Source organism: Megalobrama amblycephala, linkage group LG21 (genome assembly GCF_018812025.1).
Source record: "Megalobrama amblycephala isolate DHTTF-2021 linkage group LG21, ASM1881202v1, whole genome shotgun sequence".
Classification (NCBI taxonomy): domain Eukaryota; kingdom Metazoa; phylum Chordata; class Actinopteri; order Cypriniformes; family Xenocyprididae; genus Megalobrama; species Megalobrama amblycephala.
Window position 1 is genome coordinate 15,004,699 of NC_063064.1, and position 23,039 is coordinate 15,027,737.

The 23,039-nt window shown below is 36.5% G+C and overlaps 1 protein-coding gene across 31 annotated transcripts in view; it reads left to right on the forward strand.

Moving 5' to 3' along the window:
* The window catches only part of cadpsa (Ca2+-dependent activator protein for secretion a), a 155,217-nt gene that overhangs the window by 53,334 nt on the left and 78,844 nt on the right, over positions 1-23,039 (forward strand). For all 31 annotated transcript variants that reach the window (XM_048171780.1, XM_048171763.1, XM_048171782.1 and 28 more), the window contains 6 exons: positions 754-834; positions 1,026-1,259; positions 4,317-4,438; positions 17,440-17,551; positions 18,512-18,648; positions 21,345-21,411. In XM_048171780.1, coding sequence (XP_048027737.1) covers positions 754-834; positions 1,026-1,259; positions 4,317-4,438; positions 17,440-17,551; positions 18,512-18,648; positions 21,345-21,411 — 753 coding nt within the window. The remainder of the gene's footprint in view (positions 1-753; positions 835-1,025; positions 1,260-4,316; positions 4,439-17,439; positions 17,552-18,511; positions 18,649-21,344; positions 21,412-23,039) is intronic.

Consider the following 23,039-nt stretch of genomic DNA (forward strand, 5'->3'; position numbering starts at 1 on the left):
CATATTTATCAAGGGTGCCAATAATTCTGACCACCACTGTAACTATGTCGGGCTGAAACTAGCAAAAAACACTTGCGTCCCGCCTGGTGCCACATTGCGCCGGGTGTATGATAAGGCATAATGATTTATGCTTAAAACTTGATTCAATGATGTATTCTCTGCAAACAAGTCTTGGTAACTTATGCAGTTTTAATTTATTTTATATAAATACACTACTGTTCATAAGTTTAAGTGTCTCATGCTCCCCAAGGCTGCATTTATTTGTTCAAAAACACAATAAAAACTCTAATAAATAAAACTCTAATATTGTGACATATTATTACTATTTTAATATATTTTAAAAAGTAATTTATTCCTGTAATTGCCAAGCTGAATTTTCAGTATCATTACTCCAGTCTTCAATGTCACATGATCCTTCAGAAATCATTTTAATATGCTGATTTGGTGCTCAGGAAACATTTTATATTATTATCAACGTGGAAACGTGGAAAACAGCTGCTTAATATTTTTTCAGGATTCTTTGATTTTTTTTTTGTATCTATATTGCCCTTTTATGAACATTTAATAAACTGTTCTCCATGTATACACAGTAAATATGAGCATTGGAAGGTGATGAACTTTCATTTGAACTGAGATATTTTGGCACTATTTATTGTAATTGTGAAGTTCAGATATATGGGTTGATCCCGTAACAGAGCAAAAATTATGTCAGGAATGTCAGTTTAAATGCACTAAAATGTTTGTGTCTTACAGCTGGATAATCCTGATGAACAGGCTGCCCAGATTAGAAGAGAGCTGGATGGACGACTCCAAATGGCTGATCAGTTCACAAAAGTATGTGTTCCAATCTCATACAATTACATATGAAGCTGTAGGATACTGTTCTTTTCAGGGTTATAAAGTAGCTTATTCCAAGGCACAAAATGTCCCAATGTTTGTTTTGTCCCTCTTGGCCTGAATTGTTTTTTTTTTTTTCTCTCTCTCTCTCTCTCTCTCTCTCTCTCTCTCTTTAACACCTTGAATAGGCTGGCAGATTCCCTAAGTTTGTGTCCAGGGACATGGAGGCCATGTACATTGAGGAGCTGAAGTCATCAGTGAACCTGCTGATGGCCAATCTGGAGAGCATGCCAGTGTCTAAAGGTGGAGAGTTCAAACTGCAGAAGCTCAAGAGAGGCCACAACACCTCCATTATTGACATGGGCCAAGAGGACGAGAATCAGCTCTCCAAGTCTGATGTAGTTTTGTCTTTCACTCTGGAGGTACTTGTTCCTGCTTAACATTTCAGCCTGAATCAGAACATAGCATGTTCAAATAATATTGAGGTAGAAACATGACCTTTTAAAACTCTAAGGCCATGTTCACACAGCAGCAGAATACGGTTGTCAGTCCTGTATTTGAGTCCTTAATACGGTTCCGTTCACACACAGTACAGTTGGAGTGACAACCGCATTCTATAATCAAACTCACACCTGTACATTTTCAGGACTCACAACCGCATACTCTAAATATTTGAGGTGTGTGAACGGAACCGCATTGGACAACTAGTTGTCTGTCACGTCATACAGTAGGAGAGAGCTGCTCTGCTAATGGGTTTCGTGTATGTGGTTTCACTTTCGGTAACTTACAGCGAGGGAGAGCTAAGCATTGTGTCATCTGATGGTTTTAGATCCAGTCACTGTTCCCCACCCGAGCCGCTCCCATCAGTTTTGTATTACACACTGTAAAAAAAAATCCCAGTAAAATTTACGGTAAAAAAACGGCAGCTGTGGTTGCCAGAACTTTACCATAAAAAATACAGTAGCAACGTAAAAAAAAATCTGTTAAATTTACGGTAAAATAACGTATTTCATTAACTGATATAATGTTAATTTACCAACCTAATGAAGTACTAATATCTGTTTTGTACCTTTATAATACACTGACAGTCACCAAACACAGTGGTGATGAGAGTCACATGATTAATCAAAGTTCATCACAAGCAGATTTTCCACAAGCTGAGAAGGACAACACTAACATATAGAAGGAGCACACAGTGTCATTCACACACACACTAAACACCATCATGGTAACATGCATGAAATTTTAAAAATGCAATAAACATTAATTTAACAACATTAGATAAAACCCTAATGTACATAACTGATTAGAAAAAAATTAGTTATTTCAACGAAAATATATCAAATGTGAAGTGTCACGCAGGGAATTGTGGGAATGTCAATTTACAGTTTTTCACTGTAAATTTTACAATGAATTGTTATTTTTCACTTCCAAAAACTGTGAATTTAACGGTATTTTACCATAAAATTACATTAAATGTATCGTTAGATCTATTACAGTTATTCACCGTATATAGTACGGAAACTTTCTGTAAACCAATTGACAGTTTTTCACTGCAGCATTTTTATAGTCTTTTACTGTTAAAATCACGGTCATTTTTTACAGTGCATGCACGACTGAAATGCCTTGTCATGGGTGGCAGCGCGAGGTGCTATAAAGAACGTGAGATACGAGTGCAATGGTTATAGGTGTCCAGCTAGCGCATGTTTACATTGAAGTCCGTTAATGAAGATTTAATGGATGAACTCGCGGCTCAGCTGGACTCTGTCCTCTCTGTAAGAAAACACAGGCTTGACTCTCGTTGAACGTTCATACAGAGAGTATTCGAGATGCTGTTGTAAGTTGCTGTGTGAACGAGAAATTCGAGACTCACACCTGTAAGTAAATGCGGTTGTCAAAAAAATCCCAAAAACTGACAGTGTGAACGTGGCCTAAATTACTATTTGGATGGGCTTGATTTCCTTTCAATGCCTTTAAGGGCCATTTTGAGCAGTTTCTGGTATCAAACTGTCTTTGTTGATTTATTTTTTTCATTATGTCTCCAATTAAATTTAGCTGTAGTTAATGTAAATCACAAAGGACCAAATAAAAGAAGTGTTAAAAATAATATACTTACACATATTCAGATAGTCCTATTGAGGTGTAATTAGATTTCTCAAAGGATCCCTGAGACAAACAAATTTAGGTAATGAGGTAATTTTCTCCTGTTTTCTTTTTTGTTACCAAAGTCGTGTTTGAAAAACACAGACATTTGATTCGTTCAAGAGTAAAATCACGAAGTTCATCTGTGAAATGCAAAATAGGTTTATAGGTTTACTGTATATATACACTCTGCATTCAAGATCATGTAAATTTGTGTTCAAAATTTAGGCTGTTATTACTTAGTGGTTAAAGAGTCTCACAATTTAAAATGATAGTGCTTTTTTGAATTTCTCATCCATTACTTTTTGGCCTTGTTTCAGATCTTTTTATAACACTGAACTTTCCAGAATACCACATCTCATTGCCCACACTTAAGAAAAGCAATTTATATGAGCACATGAAACAAACACAAACACAGCATCAACTCTTTCCTTTTCACCACCATCTTGTTGTACAGAAGCTTGATTTGATAGAAATTGATTTGATCATCAGTCTAAAACAATGTCCAGATTAAATAATTGAATCTGTGATGGTCTTGACATTCATCACTGACTTGACATAGGATTTCTGTGTTCCCGTTTATCGGGTGAAAATGTAATTTGCACATTACAACATGTTGCATGTCACTGTCAAATATAACAGACCATGTTGGTGCATTAGCGATTTGATTTGCAGAGAGTGACAAATTGAAATTGTCATCTTCTCTTCATTCTGCAGGTTTAAAGGAGGACAGGAGAGTTCTGAATTTGTGTATGTGTGTGTGTGTGTGTGTGGGTGTGGGTGTGTAGACAAGCCTTATTTAGCACAAGCCACAGAGAAAATCCTGAGTGGCACTGACAGCCTGCTATAAAGCTAGCTTTAATCAAGTGACAGTATCTGCGAGGAGATATTCCCTGAAGAAGAGGGCAATAAAACCATGTGATGTATGTCGTGTGTTAACAGCTTGTTCCCCTTTCACTGATACCTTTGTGATGACGGCTTTATCTGACACATCTCCCATCCTCTCTCCTCATGCACGACTGCTGTGTGTGTGCTTGGATGAAGGTGGAACTTATCTCAAACGTCAAAGGATTAATTCCCCAAAATTAAAATTCTGTGATCATTTATTCACCCTCACGTTGTTCCATACCCAAATTACTTTCTTTCGACCAGGGAAAATAAATTGAGAAATTCTGAATAATGTGTTTTTCCCTCATTAAATCAAAATTGGTTTTGCCATTATGGAAAATGTGTTTACGTAATGTCCACTAAAAAGTGTACTATTATTTATATTTTCTCCCCAGCATCTAGTTCCCTTAGGAGTCGTCTCTATAGATCTCCTCTTGTTTTCCCCACAGGTGGTGATTATGGAGGTACAGGGTCTGAAGTCTTTAGCTCCAAACCGGATTGTTTACTGCACCATGGAGGTGGAAGGTGGACAGAAACTTCAGACTGACCAGGCAGAGGCTTCCAAACCAACGTAAGTCTGGCAGAAAAAATCTTTTTGTATGTTCTCTGCATCAATAATATTATATTGAATCCAGCTTCCCTTCTCAGCAGAAGTTCATGCACTGAGGAAGTTTTGAAGAGTCATTACACTGTCATGTATTAGAGCCTCCAGGCCTTGAAAGTTGTTGTCTGGAGTAAATGATTCTCTTGCAGACTAATTAAATCAGTCAATGTACACTAACCTACAGAAACCTGTTGAGGTTTGATTGCTTGTCTTCATGCATACAGGCACATTCCCACTGAACCGTTCATGTTATTTAGAGCTAGAGGAACTTAATCTCAAATCCCATCAAATGCTGTTTGCTGTGTGTGTGTGTGTGTTTGTGATTTAGCTCATTACATGATCAGTTGATCTTATTATTTTGTACACAGTAGGCTCATTCTGTTTGTGGTGAGCTGTAACGCTTAATGATGAAGTAACAATTCTGGGCATGTAATCAACACTTACGAAAACCGTACGCTGATCGCATTACTCAACTAGACATTGCATTTGTTTGTGTGTGAGGAGACTGATCCAAGTGTAAGAAAGTGAGGAAACATGCAACACACACAAATTCTCACACCTTTTACTGAACATGCACCCACTCAATTGGTCAGCTTACACTTAACACTCTTAATCAATGTGCATGCTGTATGATTTTTGCTACATTTCTTGTTGTAGAACAAAGTCTCTTGTTAATGAGCGTTCCTTTTAAGTGAAGATCTTACTATCAAAATGACAACATAAGCAGTCAACTATTAAAGCCTGTATCTACCTCAGAGTATATGCAACTATATATCTCACAATTGCAATTTTGTTTCTTATAGCTGAGCTTATCCGCTTGTTAAGTCGTGACGTAGGGAACGCGGTTTCTGGGTCCAAGCCTCGACTCGTTTCACTTGAGAATGGCATCTCGATGGCCGTTTATGAGTGCTATTTATTCATATTAAACATTTAACATTTTAAAGTTAAACATTTAAAATACAGTCTACACAACATTCTCCGTGTTCACAGCGTCACAGACATTAATATTTTAACGATTTATAAAAGATGAATTACTGTCTGGCCATCTGGGATTTTGGTATGGAGATTAAAATTTTTTAGTAGTATTACACCACATCATGTGTATATATTTGCACTATTTCTTGTTTTCTTGTGGTATGAGATAGAGCGTTTGGACCCAGAAGCGCTGCCGCGAGACGTCAGACATAGCAACCGAATATCTTGCAATACGACTTTTTTATCTCACAACGTGACTTTCTCAGAACAGATCTCTTTCAATTGCGGATTTGTTTCTCATAACTGACGTTACAGTATGTCAGAATGTGACTTAATCATTTACATTTGTAAAATCTTGCAGTTGCAACTGTTTCTTATAACTGACCTTATATCTCACAATTGCGACTTTATTTCTCATAATTGACTTTATATCACACAGTGTGACTTTATATGCCGCAATGTGTCTATATCTCACAATCATGACTTTGTTAATTGTTATTGTGACTATATCTCACAATGTATTTTTTTAAGGCAGAGGCTATCTAAGGGAAAATTGTGTTAAATGCTATTTACACTAAGTGAAAATAGCAGTATTTGCTTTGCACTAAGTGTAAATAGTAGTGAGATGCTATTTATGCTTAGTGCAAAATAGTGGCAGATACTATTTGCACCTCAGTGTATTGTAGTATATTATAAAACTATGCAATAATAACAACATATTCAGTGTACATGATTATGTTTATTAAAATCAGAAATGGATGTTGCCTTATTGGGACATTACTTGTGCCTATCCCTAAAGCCCTCCCCTAAACCTACCCTTAAATCGAACCATATTGAACCTGTTGAACAGTAACAGTAAAGGTGTCCTCGAAGGTCCAGGAAGGGAGCCATGGTTTTGAGCGTGGCAACGCACTGATGAGTCAAAACATTGATGTAGGTCCTCTTTGTGCCGACAAAACTGGACAGACCATCCGAACCATAAACTCAAGACCTCTGAAAGTGTCCTGTGGTATCTAGCACCAAGACATTAGCAGCAGATCCTTCAAGTAACGTAAAATTGCAAGGTGGAGCTGCTATGGATAGGCCTTGTAAATTCAGCACATCCTACAGAGGCTCAATAAGATTGAGATCTAGGGAATTTGGAGGGCAGGGCAACAGTGGTCATGTTCCTTAAACCATTCCTGAACAATGTGTTCAGTGTGGCAGGGTTCTACATCCTGCAGAAAGAGGCCACTGCCATCAGGGAATACCATTGCCATGTACCTAGTTTGCAACATTTATGTAGGTGGCAAGTGTCAAACACATGAAAGGCTGGACACAGGGTTTCCAAGCAGAACATTGCCCAGAGCATCAGACTTCCTCCACCATCTGTCATCTTCCCACCATGTATCCCGGTGGCATTACTTCCCCTGGTAAATTGCGCACACGTACACAGCCATCCACGTGATGCTAAAGAAAACGGGACTGATAGAACCAGGCTACCTTCTTCCACTTCCTCCAAGGTCTAGTTCTGACACTTTTGTGCCCATTGTAGGTATGTACTGTGTGTTGTGACACATTCCTCCCATAACCATCATTACAATTTTCTGTGACTTGTGCCACAGTAGACCCTTCAGTCGGTTCCGACCATACCATCTTGTTGCCCTCACACATCGATGAATCTTCCAAGTGAGGGATGTGACGTGTGGCCAAGTATGGTGTCCCATATTCGGAATTTGTGAATCCAAGTGCACGCACAGCAGTGAGTAGTGAACACACACCCAGAGCAGTGGGCAGCCATTTTGTTTTGTTTTTTGCTGTGGCACCTGGGGAGTGATTGGGGGGTTAGGTGCCTAGCTCAATGACACCTCATTTGTGGGTAATGAGAGTGGAAGAGAGCACTGAATTCACTCCTGAGACTTGAACCCACGACCTTCGGGTTACAAGTCAGACTCTCTAATCATCCAACCATCTTGGATGTCCAACACTCTGTCGCCGGTTTGTGGTTTTTCCCTCATTGGACGACTATTAGTAGGTTCTCACCACTGCTGGCCATAACAATTTGGCCCTTGTCGGAGTCTCTCCAGTCTTTACTCCTGCCCAGTCCTCCTGCAACCAACACGTTGATTGCGAGAACTGATTGTTTGCCTACCATATAATCAACCCAGACATTGACATGTTAAATTTTGTGTAAATGAGTATGTCAGAATGTGACGGTAAGAGACTGATGATGTAAAATGCATAGTCAGTGCTGTCAGTCATGACCACAGTCTGCAAAGATGTATACTGCACAGCCTGACGTACAAGACAGTTGATGTGCCTTGGCTTTTGCCCACGATTTCACTAAGGTCAAATCATATAAGCTGACTAGCAACAATTGTAAAATACAGAAAAAACTGCATGGCGTACAGCCAGCTTTACACACACACACACAAACAAAAATGCTCATATCCACTCTCTTTCAACTGAAAATACACAGTTGCTCAGATCAACGAGCTCTCACTTTCACAGACACATTTGGCTCACATTTCTCCAGGGCTGCTGTAATGCTAAAAGCCTGCTGGGTCTCAGGGGTAGAGCCGTGTGAGGATGAATGAGAGGGAGTCTGGGAAAGCAAAAGAATGATGGGAAACATGCATTCTGTACCTGTTTGATCAGACACCTTAAGATTGTGGGGATTGATCCTAACACATCTCTTTAATTAAAGGGCATATGCTCGCTTGTGAGTGTTTGAGTGAGAGAAACAAGGAAGTAGATAAAAACAGAGAAAGAAAGCCTGCAGCCTCTGAGTCTGCTTGGGGGTTAGAAGGATGCTACAAAGACCTGCTTTAAAATGGCATTTGCCTTCATAACCGCACTTGTATAAATGGGGAGTGGTTATGATGAATGAAAAAAAACAATTTTTCAAATCATATTTCACTCAGATTGGTCCTGTGTTTGGATTCGAGGGCTCAGATTGTGTTTTTCAGGCAGCAGTTTTTAGTGATTGAATGCTACCATGACCCCCTGTTGAACCAGCCTTACATAAAAACTAAGAAAATGAAAGGGCTGTTGACAGTAGGTCATATATCAAACCTGCCTTGTTCTATAAGGGAGGGAAACAATGCTAAATGTAGCTAACCATATAATTGTGCAAAGTTAGGATAAGCACAAATATTTGTGCTTAAGGAAATGCTACCAATATATGTCCAGTCAAACTCACACTGCAGATTCATCTGTCAGCAATTGGTAGCCAAATTATGCATAAGCCAACATGGACAGGTTGTTTGACATGCATGACCCAATCATGAAAAAAAATATGCAGAGTGAAAGAAAATATGACCCAGACATTAAACGCGGGTTCACTTGCGATGAGGGCGAAAATGGTTCGTGCTGCTGCCCGTAATGTGTTTAAGTGTTGAACTTTTCATTATATATATATATATACTTTATATATTATATATATGTACTTTAAGTAAGCATATATGCTTTAAACACAAAACTCTTGTGATTTGAGAGGAAGGCATTAGTCTTATATGTGACTGGCCATGTTTCTGTTCTATTGTGTCACACTATTGTTGCTCTAGGCGCTATGGATTACATAATTCAGAGAGCTTTGCTGAGGAGTGTTTTGTTGTGTGTGTGTGTGTTTTTGTTTTGTTTTTCCCTAGTGTGTTACTTGTGATATAGATCAGTAATATAGATTACTGTTTCTCTACCACATGGTTTGGGGCTTTAAAGCAATGAATTTTTGTATGTTTGGAATAGTTTTTCAGGCAATCATTTGGCAGTCACACATGTGACTCACTAACAGCTACATTAACACTTTATACAGAGGCTAATAATATTATTTGAGTGGAAATTAAAGATTAAATGAGTTTTAAATACATTTTATTTAAGATTTAATTACTATTCATTATTATTATTATTATTATTATTCTTGTAGTGAACAGCTTAGAATAAAGATCTACAAATGTATGATAACCAAGAATGTTATTTGGTGCAAATTTCTATTTGGTTTTGTTTATTGTACAACAATTAGACAAAACATTGTCTCAGGATATTGATTTATCATGTCAAGAGAGGATAGCTGGTCCAGGGGCACATGGACGTGGTCAGGTTTTGGTGTGTACAGTTTGACTGAAGCTCAAAACTTCTCATTAGGCATCATAAAATATTGATGTGGTGTATATGTAAATGTGAGCTCTTATACTGCCACCTACAGGCTGTATTGGTACTAGCAGCTTAATGCTCTGTGATACAGTGAATTTAATTTAAATGCAAATGAATACAGACATATGGCTCTCTGGCAACACTGATATGACAGTTTCTTTATTTAAAAGAAAGAAGCATTTGTTCAAATTTTATTTGTTCAATCTTCAAAAAGATTATGCAGAATATGTTGCATAGCCAGCTAAATGTGTCAAAAAATACAGTAGTATCTTAAAAGTTGTTTTATTTGTGTGTGTGTTATCTGTGTGAAAGTTTGAAAATATATTCTGATATGGCTAATATGAAAATGTCAAATGAGACTCATGCAGCCAAACATAGAGCTCAGTGAGTTTCACAAATCTTATTTATCAATTTCTGAAAGCAACATGTAATTTATGGTAAAATGAAGAGTTAAAACTTCAGTAATATCTGCCTACTGGACTTTTTAATCGGTCAGAAAAACATTTTGGAATGTTTGCAAGTGGAAGGGAAAAGAAATGTTTTTCATGTTAATACTTCTTTTATGCTTGAAGTCCCGTTAAAGTCGATCTCAACAGAACATAGGTATAAATAAAACAATACCTTCATTTTCTGTCTTGCTGTCAGGATTTAGCCATGTTCCTCTGGGACCTGTTGTTAGAATTGAAGTGGTGATCCAATTACAGTGAGATTTTATTATTATTAAATGAACATGTCAGGCTTTGAGCACTTTAACCTGCTGAAAATATGTGCAAGACATGGAGCCAGTGTCTGAATGTCTCTGACGTGAGTGCGGTTATGTTCTTCTGTGTGCAAATGGTCACATAGTGATGACTCATTGAGCAAATGAGAGAAAACCAGTGTTGCCAGATTGGGTGGACGATTTACAGCACAAAAGCTCATAACCCGCCTACTCCAACAAAAAAACGCCCAAAACTTAACTGTCAACATAATGTGATATAATTGTTTTTCATGTCAATCAATGTTGATATGGGCCATTTTTAACTCCTTAAACAAAATAATGATGACAAAATAATATAAAAATAGATCAATTTCCCAGGAAAACGGATCAAATCAGGGCAAATACATTAAAGAGAATTACCAAATATGACTAAAATGACCAGACTATGTCAAAACGACATTCAAGAAATTAACCAATACCCTCAGAAAAAAAATGCATAATTTTCAATGTCAGCAGTCAGAATAAGCCAATTTAAAGCAACATAATTAGCAGGTATTTCACACTAGTTTATGCACACACAGTGACAGTCAAAATGGTCATTCATTATACATAGGCTACTGTACAATAATCCGACAAAAAAAAAAAAAAAAAATTGCTTACCTTCATGTTGCACTTTAAAGGGGACCTATAAAGCCCCTTTTAAAAGATGTAATATAAGTCTCTGGTGTCCCCAGAATGTGTCTGTGAAGTTTATCTCAAAATACCCCACTGATCATTTGTTATAGCTTGTCAAATTTGCCCCTATTTGGGTGTGAGCAAAAACACACCGTTTTTGTTTGTGTCCCTTTAAATGCAAATGAGCTGCTGCTACCAGCCCCCTTTCCAGAAGAGGGTGGAGCTTTAATGGCTCACGCTTTGCATACTAAACAACAACAAAGCTGGAGAATCTCACGCAGCCAAAATGTCGATTGTCAGTAAAGGTGTTCAGCCTTACATTGTTCAAACCAGAGTCGAACACTGATGGAGAGGCTCAGGAAGAAGTTACAACTTTTAGAATGCAACTGGATGTTTCTAAATGGTTAGTGGATAAATTTATGTAGCTAATGTGGAGTTGCCGTCATGTTAATCTTGTGCAAATCCAGCGTTGATTGACCTTTGTTTGGCGAATGACAGCATGGTAACAACATTGTACTACAACTCCTCCTCTTCTCTAAAGCAGCCCAACATGGCCTCACCCCCTTTGTGAGGCCCCCCCGGGGCAGGGTTTACGTAAATTTTGGGGTTTGTGATGTCACCAACCCAGGAAGAAGCTCATTGTAGCTTCTTCCGTTTGTTGTAGTCCTTAAAAAGTGATCTCTGTAAAAGAAAATATCTCCCTTTGCATTGAACTTTGAGCATCGTAACCTTGCAGATGTTGTTTATGCTCACACAGCAACATTACACATTAACTAAAGTTAAAAAAGTAAAATCAAATCAAAGACCCCTTTAACTTCAGGCAGAACTACAGCATGTCTTTCGTAGGCTACATAATACATAACTTTGCACAGTCAAAACTATTCAGCAGCTTTCAAGGATATGTCTGGACAGTTTAAAAGATGTTCTGATGCAGGATAGGATCATATAGTCCCATGTTCAGTTTCAATTTTGATTAAATTATGCAACTGTGCTCTGATTTAAAGGTTCCCTCGAATGAAAAATTGAATTTATCTTGGCATAGTTAAATAACAAGAGTTCAGTACATGGAAATGACATACATTGAGTCTCAAACTTCATTGTTTCCTCCTTTTTATATAAATCTCATTTGTTTAAAAGACCTCCGAAGAACAGGCGAATCTCAACATAACACCGTAACAGTCGGGGTGTACGCCCCCAATATTTGCATATGCCAGCCCACGTTTCCAACATTATAAAAGGCATTAGACAAGGGCAGCCAGTATTAACGTCTGGATCTGTGCACAACCAAATCATCAGACTAGGTAAGCAAGCAAGAACAATAGCGAAAAATGGCAGATGGAGCAATAATAACTGACATGATCCATGATAACATGATATTTTTAGTGATATTTGTAAACTGTCTTTCTAAATGTTTTCATTAGCATGTTGCTAATGTACTGTTAAATGTGGTTAAAGTTACCATCGGTTATTACTGTATTCACGGAGACAAGAGAGCGGTCGCTATTTTCATTTTTAAACACTTGCAGTCTGTATAATGCATAAACACAACTTCATTCTTTATAAATCTCTCCAACAGAGTAGCATTAGCCGTTAGCCACGGAGCACTATCAAAACTCATTCAAAATCAGAAGTAAACAATATAACAGTATACAATACTCACAAGATCCATTTTGAGGGTTATATTAGCTGTGTAAACTTTGTTAAGGCACTGTTCAAGGCAAGCGCGAGCTCTGTGGGCGTGGACCACGGGATTTAAAGGGGCCGCAGCATAAAATCGGCGTGTTTATAATGATGCCCCAAAATAGGCAGTTAAAAAAATTAATAAAAAGAAATCTATGCGGTATTTTGATCTGAAACTTCACAGACACATTCAGGGACACCTTAGACTTATATTACATCTTTTAAAAACATAATCTAGGGCACCTTTAGGAGTTACAATGATATTAACTAAGAGCTTCCGCGTCATCTCCCTCCACAGGTGTAATTCACGTTTTGAGAGTCACTCTCCCACTCTTTATCGTGTAACTTATATTTAGGCCATTCTGACATTCTGACATTTTTATCCAATTAGCCTATAGATGTTTTAGATGTTAGCCAATTTAGATGTTTGAAAACTGCCAAACTGACCCCAAACCAGCCCAAATTTTACCTGCACAATCAAATTCAAAACTGCCCAATCTGGCAACACTGGAGGAAACGTATGTGTAGTGTGAGTGTGTGTTTGTACCTACATAACCATTTTGGGGTCCTGGTATTCCCTATGTTATGAATGACATAAATGGCATTTTAAAATTGAAAACAGTTACTTTAAATTGTAATAATATTTCACAATATTACTGTTAGGTAAAAGATATCATCTACTGTGCCACAGGCAGCTGCTGATACTAAAAAGCAGTTCACAGTACACATGCTGTGCCCAGTGGCTGTAGCCTTCAAGCACACAGCAAGTCAACCGTTTTTCATGATCTTGTATTTATGGCATGCTTGCTAACAGCGTTTATTATTTCTTCCAAAGAGTTTGTTTCAATGCCATGAGCCAAATATGCATCAGACATCTCTCCTGAGACACTGATGCGAAAGAAGGTTGAACGGCACTGTACACAGATACATACACAAACGTACATAAAGACACAGCGTCCATGTACCCTCAGCTTCACCCCAGGCATTCTAGAGGGAGCCAGGCTCAGAAGGGGGTTGCCATGGAGACCCGTTTACTGCTCTCTGTTCCCCCGGTGCACTGTGGCCAGATGATTGCCCCCCTCATCTCAAGGGATCACAACATACACACACACACCAGCAGACTCACATGCTCACACATACACACACATGCATCACACTTTCATGTGCACACAGTCACATCAAAACACACACACACACACACACGTCAACAAAGCCACAGTACTTGTCCTGTTTATTCAGTCTTTCTGCACAAAATAAAAGGGACTGGGTGATCCATTTAGAGTTATTTATGTAGACACACATACTACCTCAGATTCACCTCATAATAGTTTTTTTTAGCTTCTTGTTGGATGTTTGCTACTGTATGTTATTAATAGGCACTGTAGATTCAGGCTTGTCTGGCTATCACCAGACCAAGCTCAATTTAAAATTGAACATTGGTCTGGAGAGTCTGTATGTATTTTCTACTGCACAAGAGGCGTGATCAACGAGCATTATTCACGCAATTGGATAGTCCTTCAACCAGTCAGATCAACGATCCGGGTGACGTACTTTGCAAAGCGACGCGAAAACTCCAGACGGGTTTACTTTGTATTGGTTTGTAGCATTGATCAGCGGTTTGCAGAAGCAGCAATGGCATCGAGCGATTTTTGCAGGTTGTGAAAAAAAACATGAAAGTGAGTGGTATTTACACCCACTCGAGCGATTTGTTTGAACTAAAGAAGTCATTCAGCATCGTCGAGAGGTTAAAAGGAATTGGTTCGACGGTCATGCTTGCCGTCACTTCTCTATCGTCATCGTGTTATACCGCCAATAGCGAGCAAGGTGGATAAGCCAGTCTGTGATTGGTTCCCGCAAAAGTGTAACAGACGCAGTAGAAATGAATGTACGGGATTCCAGACTGAGTTGCCGGGCGAAATCAAATCGCCGGCAGATCAGGCTGGGTTTACCCAATCTATATTCAGGCCAGATTCAATCCTATGTCTCCCACATAGGTACCACTTATTAATGTGTGCTTGCCATCATCGTAATGTAATAATCAATTATGATGACTATAATAAGAATTAATAAAAATGTGTTACAGAGACACTTTCAGATTACACACACACACACACACACACACACACAGCACACTTACATTATATTATCTTCGGCCCCACTTTATATTAAACATCTTTATCTACTAACATTTTAAAGGGTTAGTTCACCAAAATATTACATTTCTGTCATTAATTACTCGCCCTCATGTTGTTCCAAACTCATAAGACCTTCAGAACACAAATTAAAATATTTTTGATAAAAACCAAGGTTTTTTTTTTTTTTATCTCCCATAGAAAGCAATGAAATGACCACATTCAAGGTCTAGAAAAGTAGTAAAGACATCATTAAAATAGTCAACGTGACTACAGTGGTTACATTAAAAAAGTGACAGCGGTGCATTAATGCGGCCCAGGCTACAGCATTCGACGTACGTCCAAAAAGCGTTAACTTTGGCAACGTAGTATGCGGCATGACGTTCACGTTCTACACAATGACATGACATACTAAGTGTTGTACATCATGGCGTAGTGTAGAATCTCATGGCATTGTGTACTACTATGCGGAAGTTAACGCTTTTTGGATGTACAGTACAGTCCAAAAGTTTGGAACCACTAAGATTTTTAATGTTTTTAAAAGAAGTTTCGTCTGCTCACCAAGGCTACATTTATTTAATTAAAAATACAGTAAAAAACAATAATATTGTGAAATATTATTACAATTTAAAATAACTGTTTTCTATTTGAATATATTTCACAAAGTAATTTATTCCTGTGATGGCAAAGCTGAATTTTCAGCATCATTACTCCAGTCTTCAGTGTCACATGATCCTTCAGAAATCATTCTAATATGCTGATCTGCTGCTCAAGAAACATTTAATGTGTACAATTGTACAAAATATTTGTGTACAATATTTTTTTTCAGGATTATTTGATGAATAGAAAGTTCAAAAGAACAGTGTTTATCTGAAATCTAATCTTTTGTAACATTATAAATGTCTTTACTGCCACTTTTGATTGATTTAATGCATCCTTGCTGAATAAAAGTATTCATTTCTTTAATTTCTTTTCAAAAAAATAAAAATAAAAATTCTTACTGACCCCAAACTTTTGAACGGTAGTGTATAATGCTACAGAAGCTTTGTATTTCAGATAAATGCTGTTTTTTTAACTTTCTATTCATCAAGGAATCCTGAAAAAAAAAAGTACACAACTGTTTTCAACATTGAAAATAATCATAAATGTTTATTGAGCAGCAGATCAGCATATTAGAATGATTTCTGAAGGATCATGTGACACTGAAGACTGGAGTAACGATGCTGAAAATTCAGCTTTGCATCACAGGAATAAATTACTTTGTCAAATATATTTAAATAGTACACAGTTATTTTAAATTGTAATAATATTTCACAATATTACTGTTTTTTACTGTATTTTTAATTAAATAAATGTAGCCTTGGTGAGCAGACGAAACTTCTTTTAAAAACATTAAAAATCTTAGTGGTTCCAAACTTTTGGACTGTACTATACATCGGAAGCTTGTTATTTAATTTTATAAAGTTGTAAATAAGGATACTTGTTTTACACAAACGATCCGCATAGATTTGCTTCAGAAGGCCTTTATTAACCCCCTGGAGTCGTATGGATTAATTTTTTATGGATGGGTGCATTTTATTTTGTCCTCAAAATTTGGGCAGCCATTCACAACCATTATAAACCTTGGAGGACTAAGGATATTTTTTAAATATAACTCCTTTTGTGTTCTCACCCTCAAGCCATCCTAGGTGTATATGACTATCTTCTTTCAGAAGCCCAAAAAACTGCATCCATCCATTATAAAAATAATCCATACGGCTCCAGGTAGTTAATAAAGGCCTTCTGAAGACAAGTGATGGGTTTTTGTAAGAAAAACATCTATATTTAAAAATGTATTAAGTATAATAACTAGGTTTCGCCAGACGACCGTACGTACACTGTGCAAATCGCCAAAAGAGTAACCCCTGATCCGATGAATGACGTAGGATGTAGGAGTATTGTAAGATTAGACGCCTCTCTCGGTTCAAACAAATAGGGCTGGGCAACAAACTCAAGCTCCTCTTCTCTTCTATCAAAATCCTCCAACATTTCTCTTTAAAATTTCTCGTTTTAGACTGCTAATTCGTGACTGGTGTTTTTTTGTTTGTTTTTTTGCTGTATCCTCTGAGCTTCCGTGTTCATCATTGTGTCATGCGTCGGGTCAGAGGTCACTCTTCCGCCGCAAATCCATGCGTACAACCGTCTGCTGGAAGCTAGTTATTATACTTAATAAAGTTTTAAATATGGATATTTTTCTTACAAAAACCCATCGCTTCACTTCAGAAGGTCTTTATTAATCCTCTGGAGCTGTATGGATTATTTTTATGATGGATGGATGCATTTTTGGGGGGTTTCAAAACAGGCACCCCCATTCACTACCATTATAAAGCTTGGTAGAGCCAGGATATTTTTAAATACTGTATATCTCCGATTGTGTTTGTCTGAAAGAAGATAGTCATATACACCTAGGATGGCTTGAGGGTGAGTAAATCATGGGATAATTTTCATTTTTTAAGTGAAATATCCCTTTAAGTTTGCGGTCAGTAAGATTCAGAAAGTATGCAATACATACATCAAAAGTGATAGTAAAGACATTTAAAATGTCTATTTCAAATAAATTATGTTCTATTAATCAAAGAATCCTGGAAAAACAGTTTAAACCATGATATAAACTCTCTGTCTCTCTCTCTGTTTAGTTGGGGTACTCAAGGAGACTTCACCACCACTCACCCACTTCCAGCAGTAAAGGTGAAACTCTTCACGGAGAGTACAGGAGTGCTGGCACTGGAGGACAAAGAGCTAGGACGGGTCAGACACACACACATACACACACTCACACATGCTGAACCCATCACAGTTCATACTCACACAGCTCTTTAAGCAGTCAGCACTGATCTGAGCTCAGTTCTGCCATCAGGAGGTGATCGGCACTAAAATGATTTTGCTAAGCTCTCCAAAATGAGGAGCCCCCCTGCGTGCCTGTAGCTGTTCTAATGGATTTGATCCAGTGTTGAGTCAATGAGGCATAGAGTCTCTCTTTTCCTCTCTCTCTCTCTATCACTCATTCTCTCTAAACAATAAGCCTGCACTGATATAAAAACAGAAAGATAAGGTGCTGATGTCGGCTCTTATGCAAATGATAGATGACTTCAAAGTGAAGTGAGAGATAGAGAAAATAATAGGATCCGATGTGCGATGAATCAGAGCACTGGTGGGAATGGATATTACTGGAAAGCTGCAGTGTCCCGCTTTTTTAATGTGAGATTGCTGTGTAATAAATACAGTACAAATGAAAATGCTCCTATTTATCATTATTTTAATTGATAAAAATAAGGTAACACTTTATTTTGATGGTCCACTTTAGACATTCTACTAACATTCAACTACCAGCCATTAGAATATTAGTACACTGCCTGCTTAATATCTGCTAACACTTTATTTTGATATCAGACATTCAACTGACTATATTCAACCTTTCAACTAGATGTCAACTTATTCTACTAACCTGAACCCCAACACCTAACTCTAACAGTCTACTAATACTCTAATGGGAGTTATGAGACATGTAGTCGACAAGTTACCTAAACTCTACAGTTGACCATCGACTTAAAGTGTAACCGAAAGAATTTCAAATTATGTTATTGGCATAACCTAGAGGTTCAGTTAGCATGAATTTCATGTCTTGGTATTTAGTATGTCCCATTTTGCTTTAATGACAGCCTAGAAATAGTGCAGTGATTGTTGTTATCTGTCATAATGTGATTTCAGGTCGTGTTACATCCAACACCCAACAGTCCCAAACAGTGTGAGCTCCATAAAATGACTGTTGCCAAAGGTTGTCCAGACGACCTGAAGATCAAATTGGCTGTCCGTATGGACAAACCACAGAACATGAAGCACTGTGGGTAAGTGGCATCTGCATATTAATTTCTGATTTTGTTGAGAGTACTGTTGAGATTTGCTGAAGGAACTTTATAGACACATAAACTGAATAGATCTCAGGAGGACAGCTCATTCCACTAACACTTTCTTCTGTCATGACAGGCAACAAAGTTATTCAATCTTGCTGCATCCCAGTTCGGCCTACTTTCCATCCTAAATTGCATTCGAAATTAGAATTAGTGTGTTCCAAATCATGGTAAATGAGTATTCAAAAGATATCTGGATGGTCTACTATTTCCGGTTAGAATCCAAAGTGCAGATTTATGCACACTCTATCGGCTAATTAGAACTACAAACACAAATAAAAAGTGTTAAAAAAACTACAAACATGGCAGGTGTACGAGACTGATGGTTAAGGGTCTGAGTGATTAATAATCCTGATGAAAACCTGATAAAAGAAAATATTTATTCAATGTTATACACATTATATTTAATCTGTAACAATACTGTAAACTTTAATAAAGATACATTTGGTCATTAACTTATACTGGCATCATTATGCAAACACATAAGGAGAGTTTTCCACATGAAAGACCTACGACTGGCAGATCAACATGCTAATTCATTTCTCTCCGAAACGAAATTGAATGTGGAGGATTTAAACTGTGACAAGATGATTGACAGGGCAGTTTAAATGGTGACTGGATGCACATAACAAAGTGACAGAGTGGTTTATTAAAGACACAGTTATGATGAAGTAGTATGTCCCAAAGCTTTCCTACTTTTCTGTTACACACTTAAAATTATGTACTTTTTTTTTCACAAAAACAGTACATGCTTTTAGGGCATGGTATAAGAAGGCGAATTGAGATGCAGCATCTGTGTCTGGTCCAATGACTGCGTGACCTCACCTCTATTCTGATCTTATGGCTCCATCTAGTGGACAGAGTAACACATTATTATTTGTATTATTATTATTAACTCCAGAAGGATGTGATGAGTCTTGAGATCTGTGCAGTATATCCTGTACAATATTAATATTTATTTTATTTTACAATATTAATATTTAAATATATATATATATATATATATATATATATATATATATATATATATATATATATATATACACACACACACACACACACACACAGCACTTGATAAATATAAGCACTATATATATAGTGCTTAAAAACAAACAACTGGGTAAGAAACATTTAATTCAATATATTCTTTTCTTATATATAGTCTATTGAAATTTGCTTGCATTTAAAAAGTTTTTTTTAGTGATTTAGTTATGTATATATATATATATATATATATATATATATAATATTATACAATTATGCTGAATATTTCTTTATTATTTATTTATATATAATTACATTTATCGTCAGTTATTCTGGATGTCCCATAAGCTAGATATTTTAACACAAGCTGAAAAATTGTATGCTGTATCCAGACACAAGAATAGAACAGTTCAAATGTTCTTATCTTGTTATCTTTGAGAGGAGTGATTTTGGCTCAGTGGCTGTTTTCTGATTGGCTCACACTTGCACATATGTGTTCTATATGGCTCTCTGTGCACCAGGTAGCTTGAAGCACTTGTTGTGTGCAGACACTGTGGTCTCTCTGCCAAACTATACCTACAGTATGTCTCCCAGAAACCATACGCATAGCAACTGTTCTGCATCACTGTATCGGTTTATTCATACCTCTATTTATTCTTTATAAGATGTTATTAAGACATATGGAAAAGTGAAGGAAGAGAGGAAAACAGAGAGAAAAACATACACAACGAAATGAAAAATATATTCAAATCTCAACAGAAATCACAAGTTAAAATAACCATGATTCTTTTTTTTTCCAGTTTACCCAGATCAGATCAGTGCAATATACAGTTTTGGCCATTAGGGGGCAATAACCCTACATCTAAAAATTCATATGCTTGTCTTAAATCTCACTCTACTACTAGCTGAAGGAAGCTAATATGTCATCCTCTAAAAATGTGCATTATGTAGAAGGTGTTCTTTTTAAATTTTAATATTTGTCTTCACTCACATAAAGTGATTGATATATATAGCAAATCTCAACTGCCTGAATTTTTCTTTCATAAAGTGCAGCTATATTATTACCCAGCTCTTTATATGAAGTTGAAGATATATATAAATATGTCCTTTATCTGCATATATACAGTATGCTCATGTAGGGCAATATATACTATATATATATATATATATATATATATATATATAATACTCTCAACCTCAAGGAAATAATGTCAAATATTTAATGAGGAGACTGTATAGCTCATCCTTGACTATTTAACAGACATCTTTAGTGTTATTTTAGTGAAATTATTTTATTTTGAAAGAGGCTATATATCTCATCCTCAAATATGAGATATATAGATATATCAGACATCTCTTTTGTCTGTTTATAGCATATGAATGTCTTCTCAATGCATCTTTTATTTTTGTTTGAGTTTTTTGTGAACATATGTTTGTATTTTTAAACTTTTTTTAAAATATATATTTTTTGATATATATTTATAATGTAAAAACATCCCTTTTGTAATTTACTAAATTTAAATTATTCTGTGAAGGAAAATCAGAGAGAAAAGCATCAGTAGCCCATTATCACCCAAATTAAGAACAACACATCCAGCATGCTATATCTTGACACTATGATGCAACACCTGCTCTGTGTCTCTTCACAGATACCTTTGGGCTATTGGGAAAAACCTGTGGAAAAGATGGAAAAAGAGATTCTTTGTCTTGGTGCAGGTATGTGCTTTTTCACCTATTTTGTCACTTCTAATGGAGACTCTTTCCTCCCCTTCTGATTCAGATTTTTTTTTATCAAGTGCTGTGCATTTCCATTTCCATTGTATGTGTCAGTGAAGTAGACTATATTCTCAGCTCTTTCTGATAGAGCACTGCGTCAGGTACTTTGATGGAGCCTTTTTTTATTTCTGTCCCCCATTGTTTGCGGTTCAGTCAGCTCCTCTGTGGTGGGTTGTAACATGTCTGAGAGCTAAAAGTTGACAGGCGGCTTGACAGAGTAAAGGACCAGCACTCGCAGCTAAAAGAGCCCACATCACACACCCACCAGTCGCTCGCAGCTACGGCTACAGCAAGTGACAAACAACAGTCAATACACTGACATTATTTATTTACCTTAGTGTTTGCGTGCATGTGTGTCTGTGTGCTTGTGTGCATGCAAGCGAAAAACATAACACGATGCCCTGTTTGTGTTTTCGAATGTCAGGGTGGGTAAGAAAATATGCCAGAATGCGCTTTTTGTGTCTGTGTTTTGTTTTTTTTTCACACTTTTTTATTTGTTTGTTTCCTTTCTGCTTTTTGTTTGGGCTTTTTCTGTTGTTCTCGTGTTAAATCCTGTGCAAGTATTCACACGAACGTCAACACATCCATCTGTCTAGTCCTCGTCTTGTAAATGTGAATGTCAACATAAACACACACGTAACTCCAGAATATGTGCCATCTTGCATGTTTTATTTAGAATTTAGAGATGAATAAAATGTTTATGCCACGTACACAATACAAATTCGGTATATTTTTTAAAATTCTTCCACTTACTTTTTTTTCAACTGCAACACAAAACACAAAGTATACTTAAAACTCTTATTAATCAATTAACATACAATATAAACCAACATCTCTAGACCTAGATATTTTCCAAAGCAATTTGCTACACTGTAAAATATATTTTGTCAACATAAAAAGGTGCATCATAAAACAAATAAATCTTTTGTTACAAAATAAAAGTTTTGTTCAAGCTTTTGTTCAATTTAATGTATCCTTGCTGAATCAAATGATCAGTTTCTTTAAAAAAATGATATATATATATATATATATATATATATATATATATATATATATATATATACAGTATATACAGTGTGTGTGTGTGTGTATATATATATATATATATATATATATATATATATATAATGTGCAGTACTGTGCAAAAGTCTTAGGCCACCACCAGCTTTGTTGTTTTAATAATGTTTTAATGACCATCCATATTTATTTTTTGGTCTTTATTATGATACAAAGAGAAAATACAGGAAATATGTACACTATATATATATATATATATATATATATATATATATATATATATATATATATATATATATGTAACTGAACAAAATGGCTTCGTCAAGCAAAAATCAGTATTTAGTGTGACCTGGTCTTCTTGCAATTTCTCAAAGAAAAATATCTGAGAATAACTTCTCATCAGATTTTCTTGGCCTTCCAGTCCTTTTTCTATTCCATTTAGGTTTAAGAGAGTCAGGTTCCTGCTATTGCTCAAGTGTAATGGGAGGTAACCAAATATAGAAGCCTATAGAAGTCATTTTTCCCATGATTTTTTTCTGCTTTTTAATTCT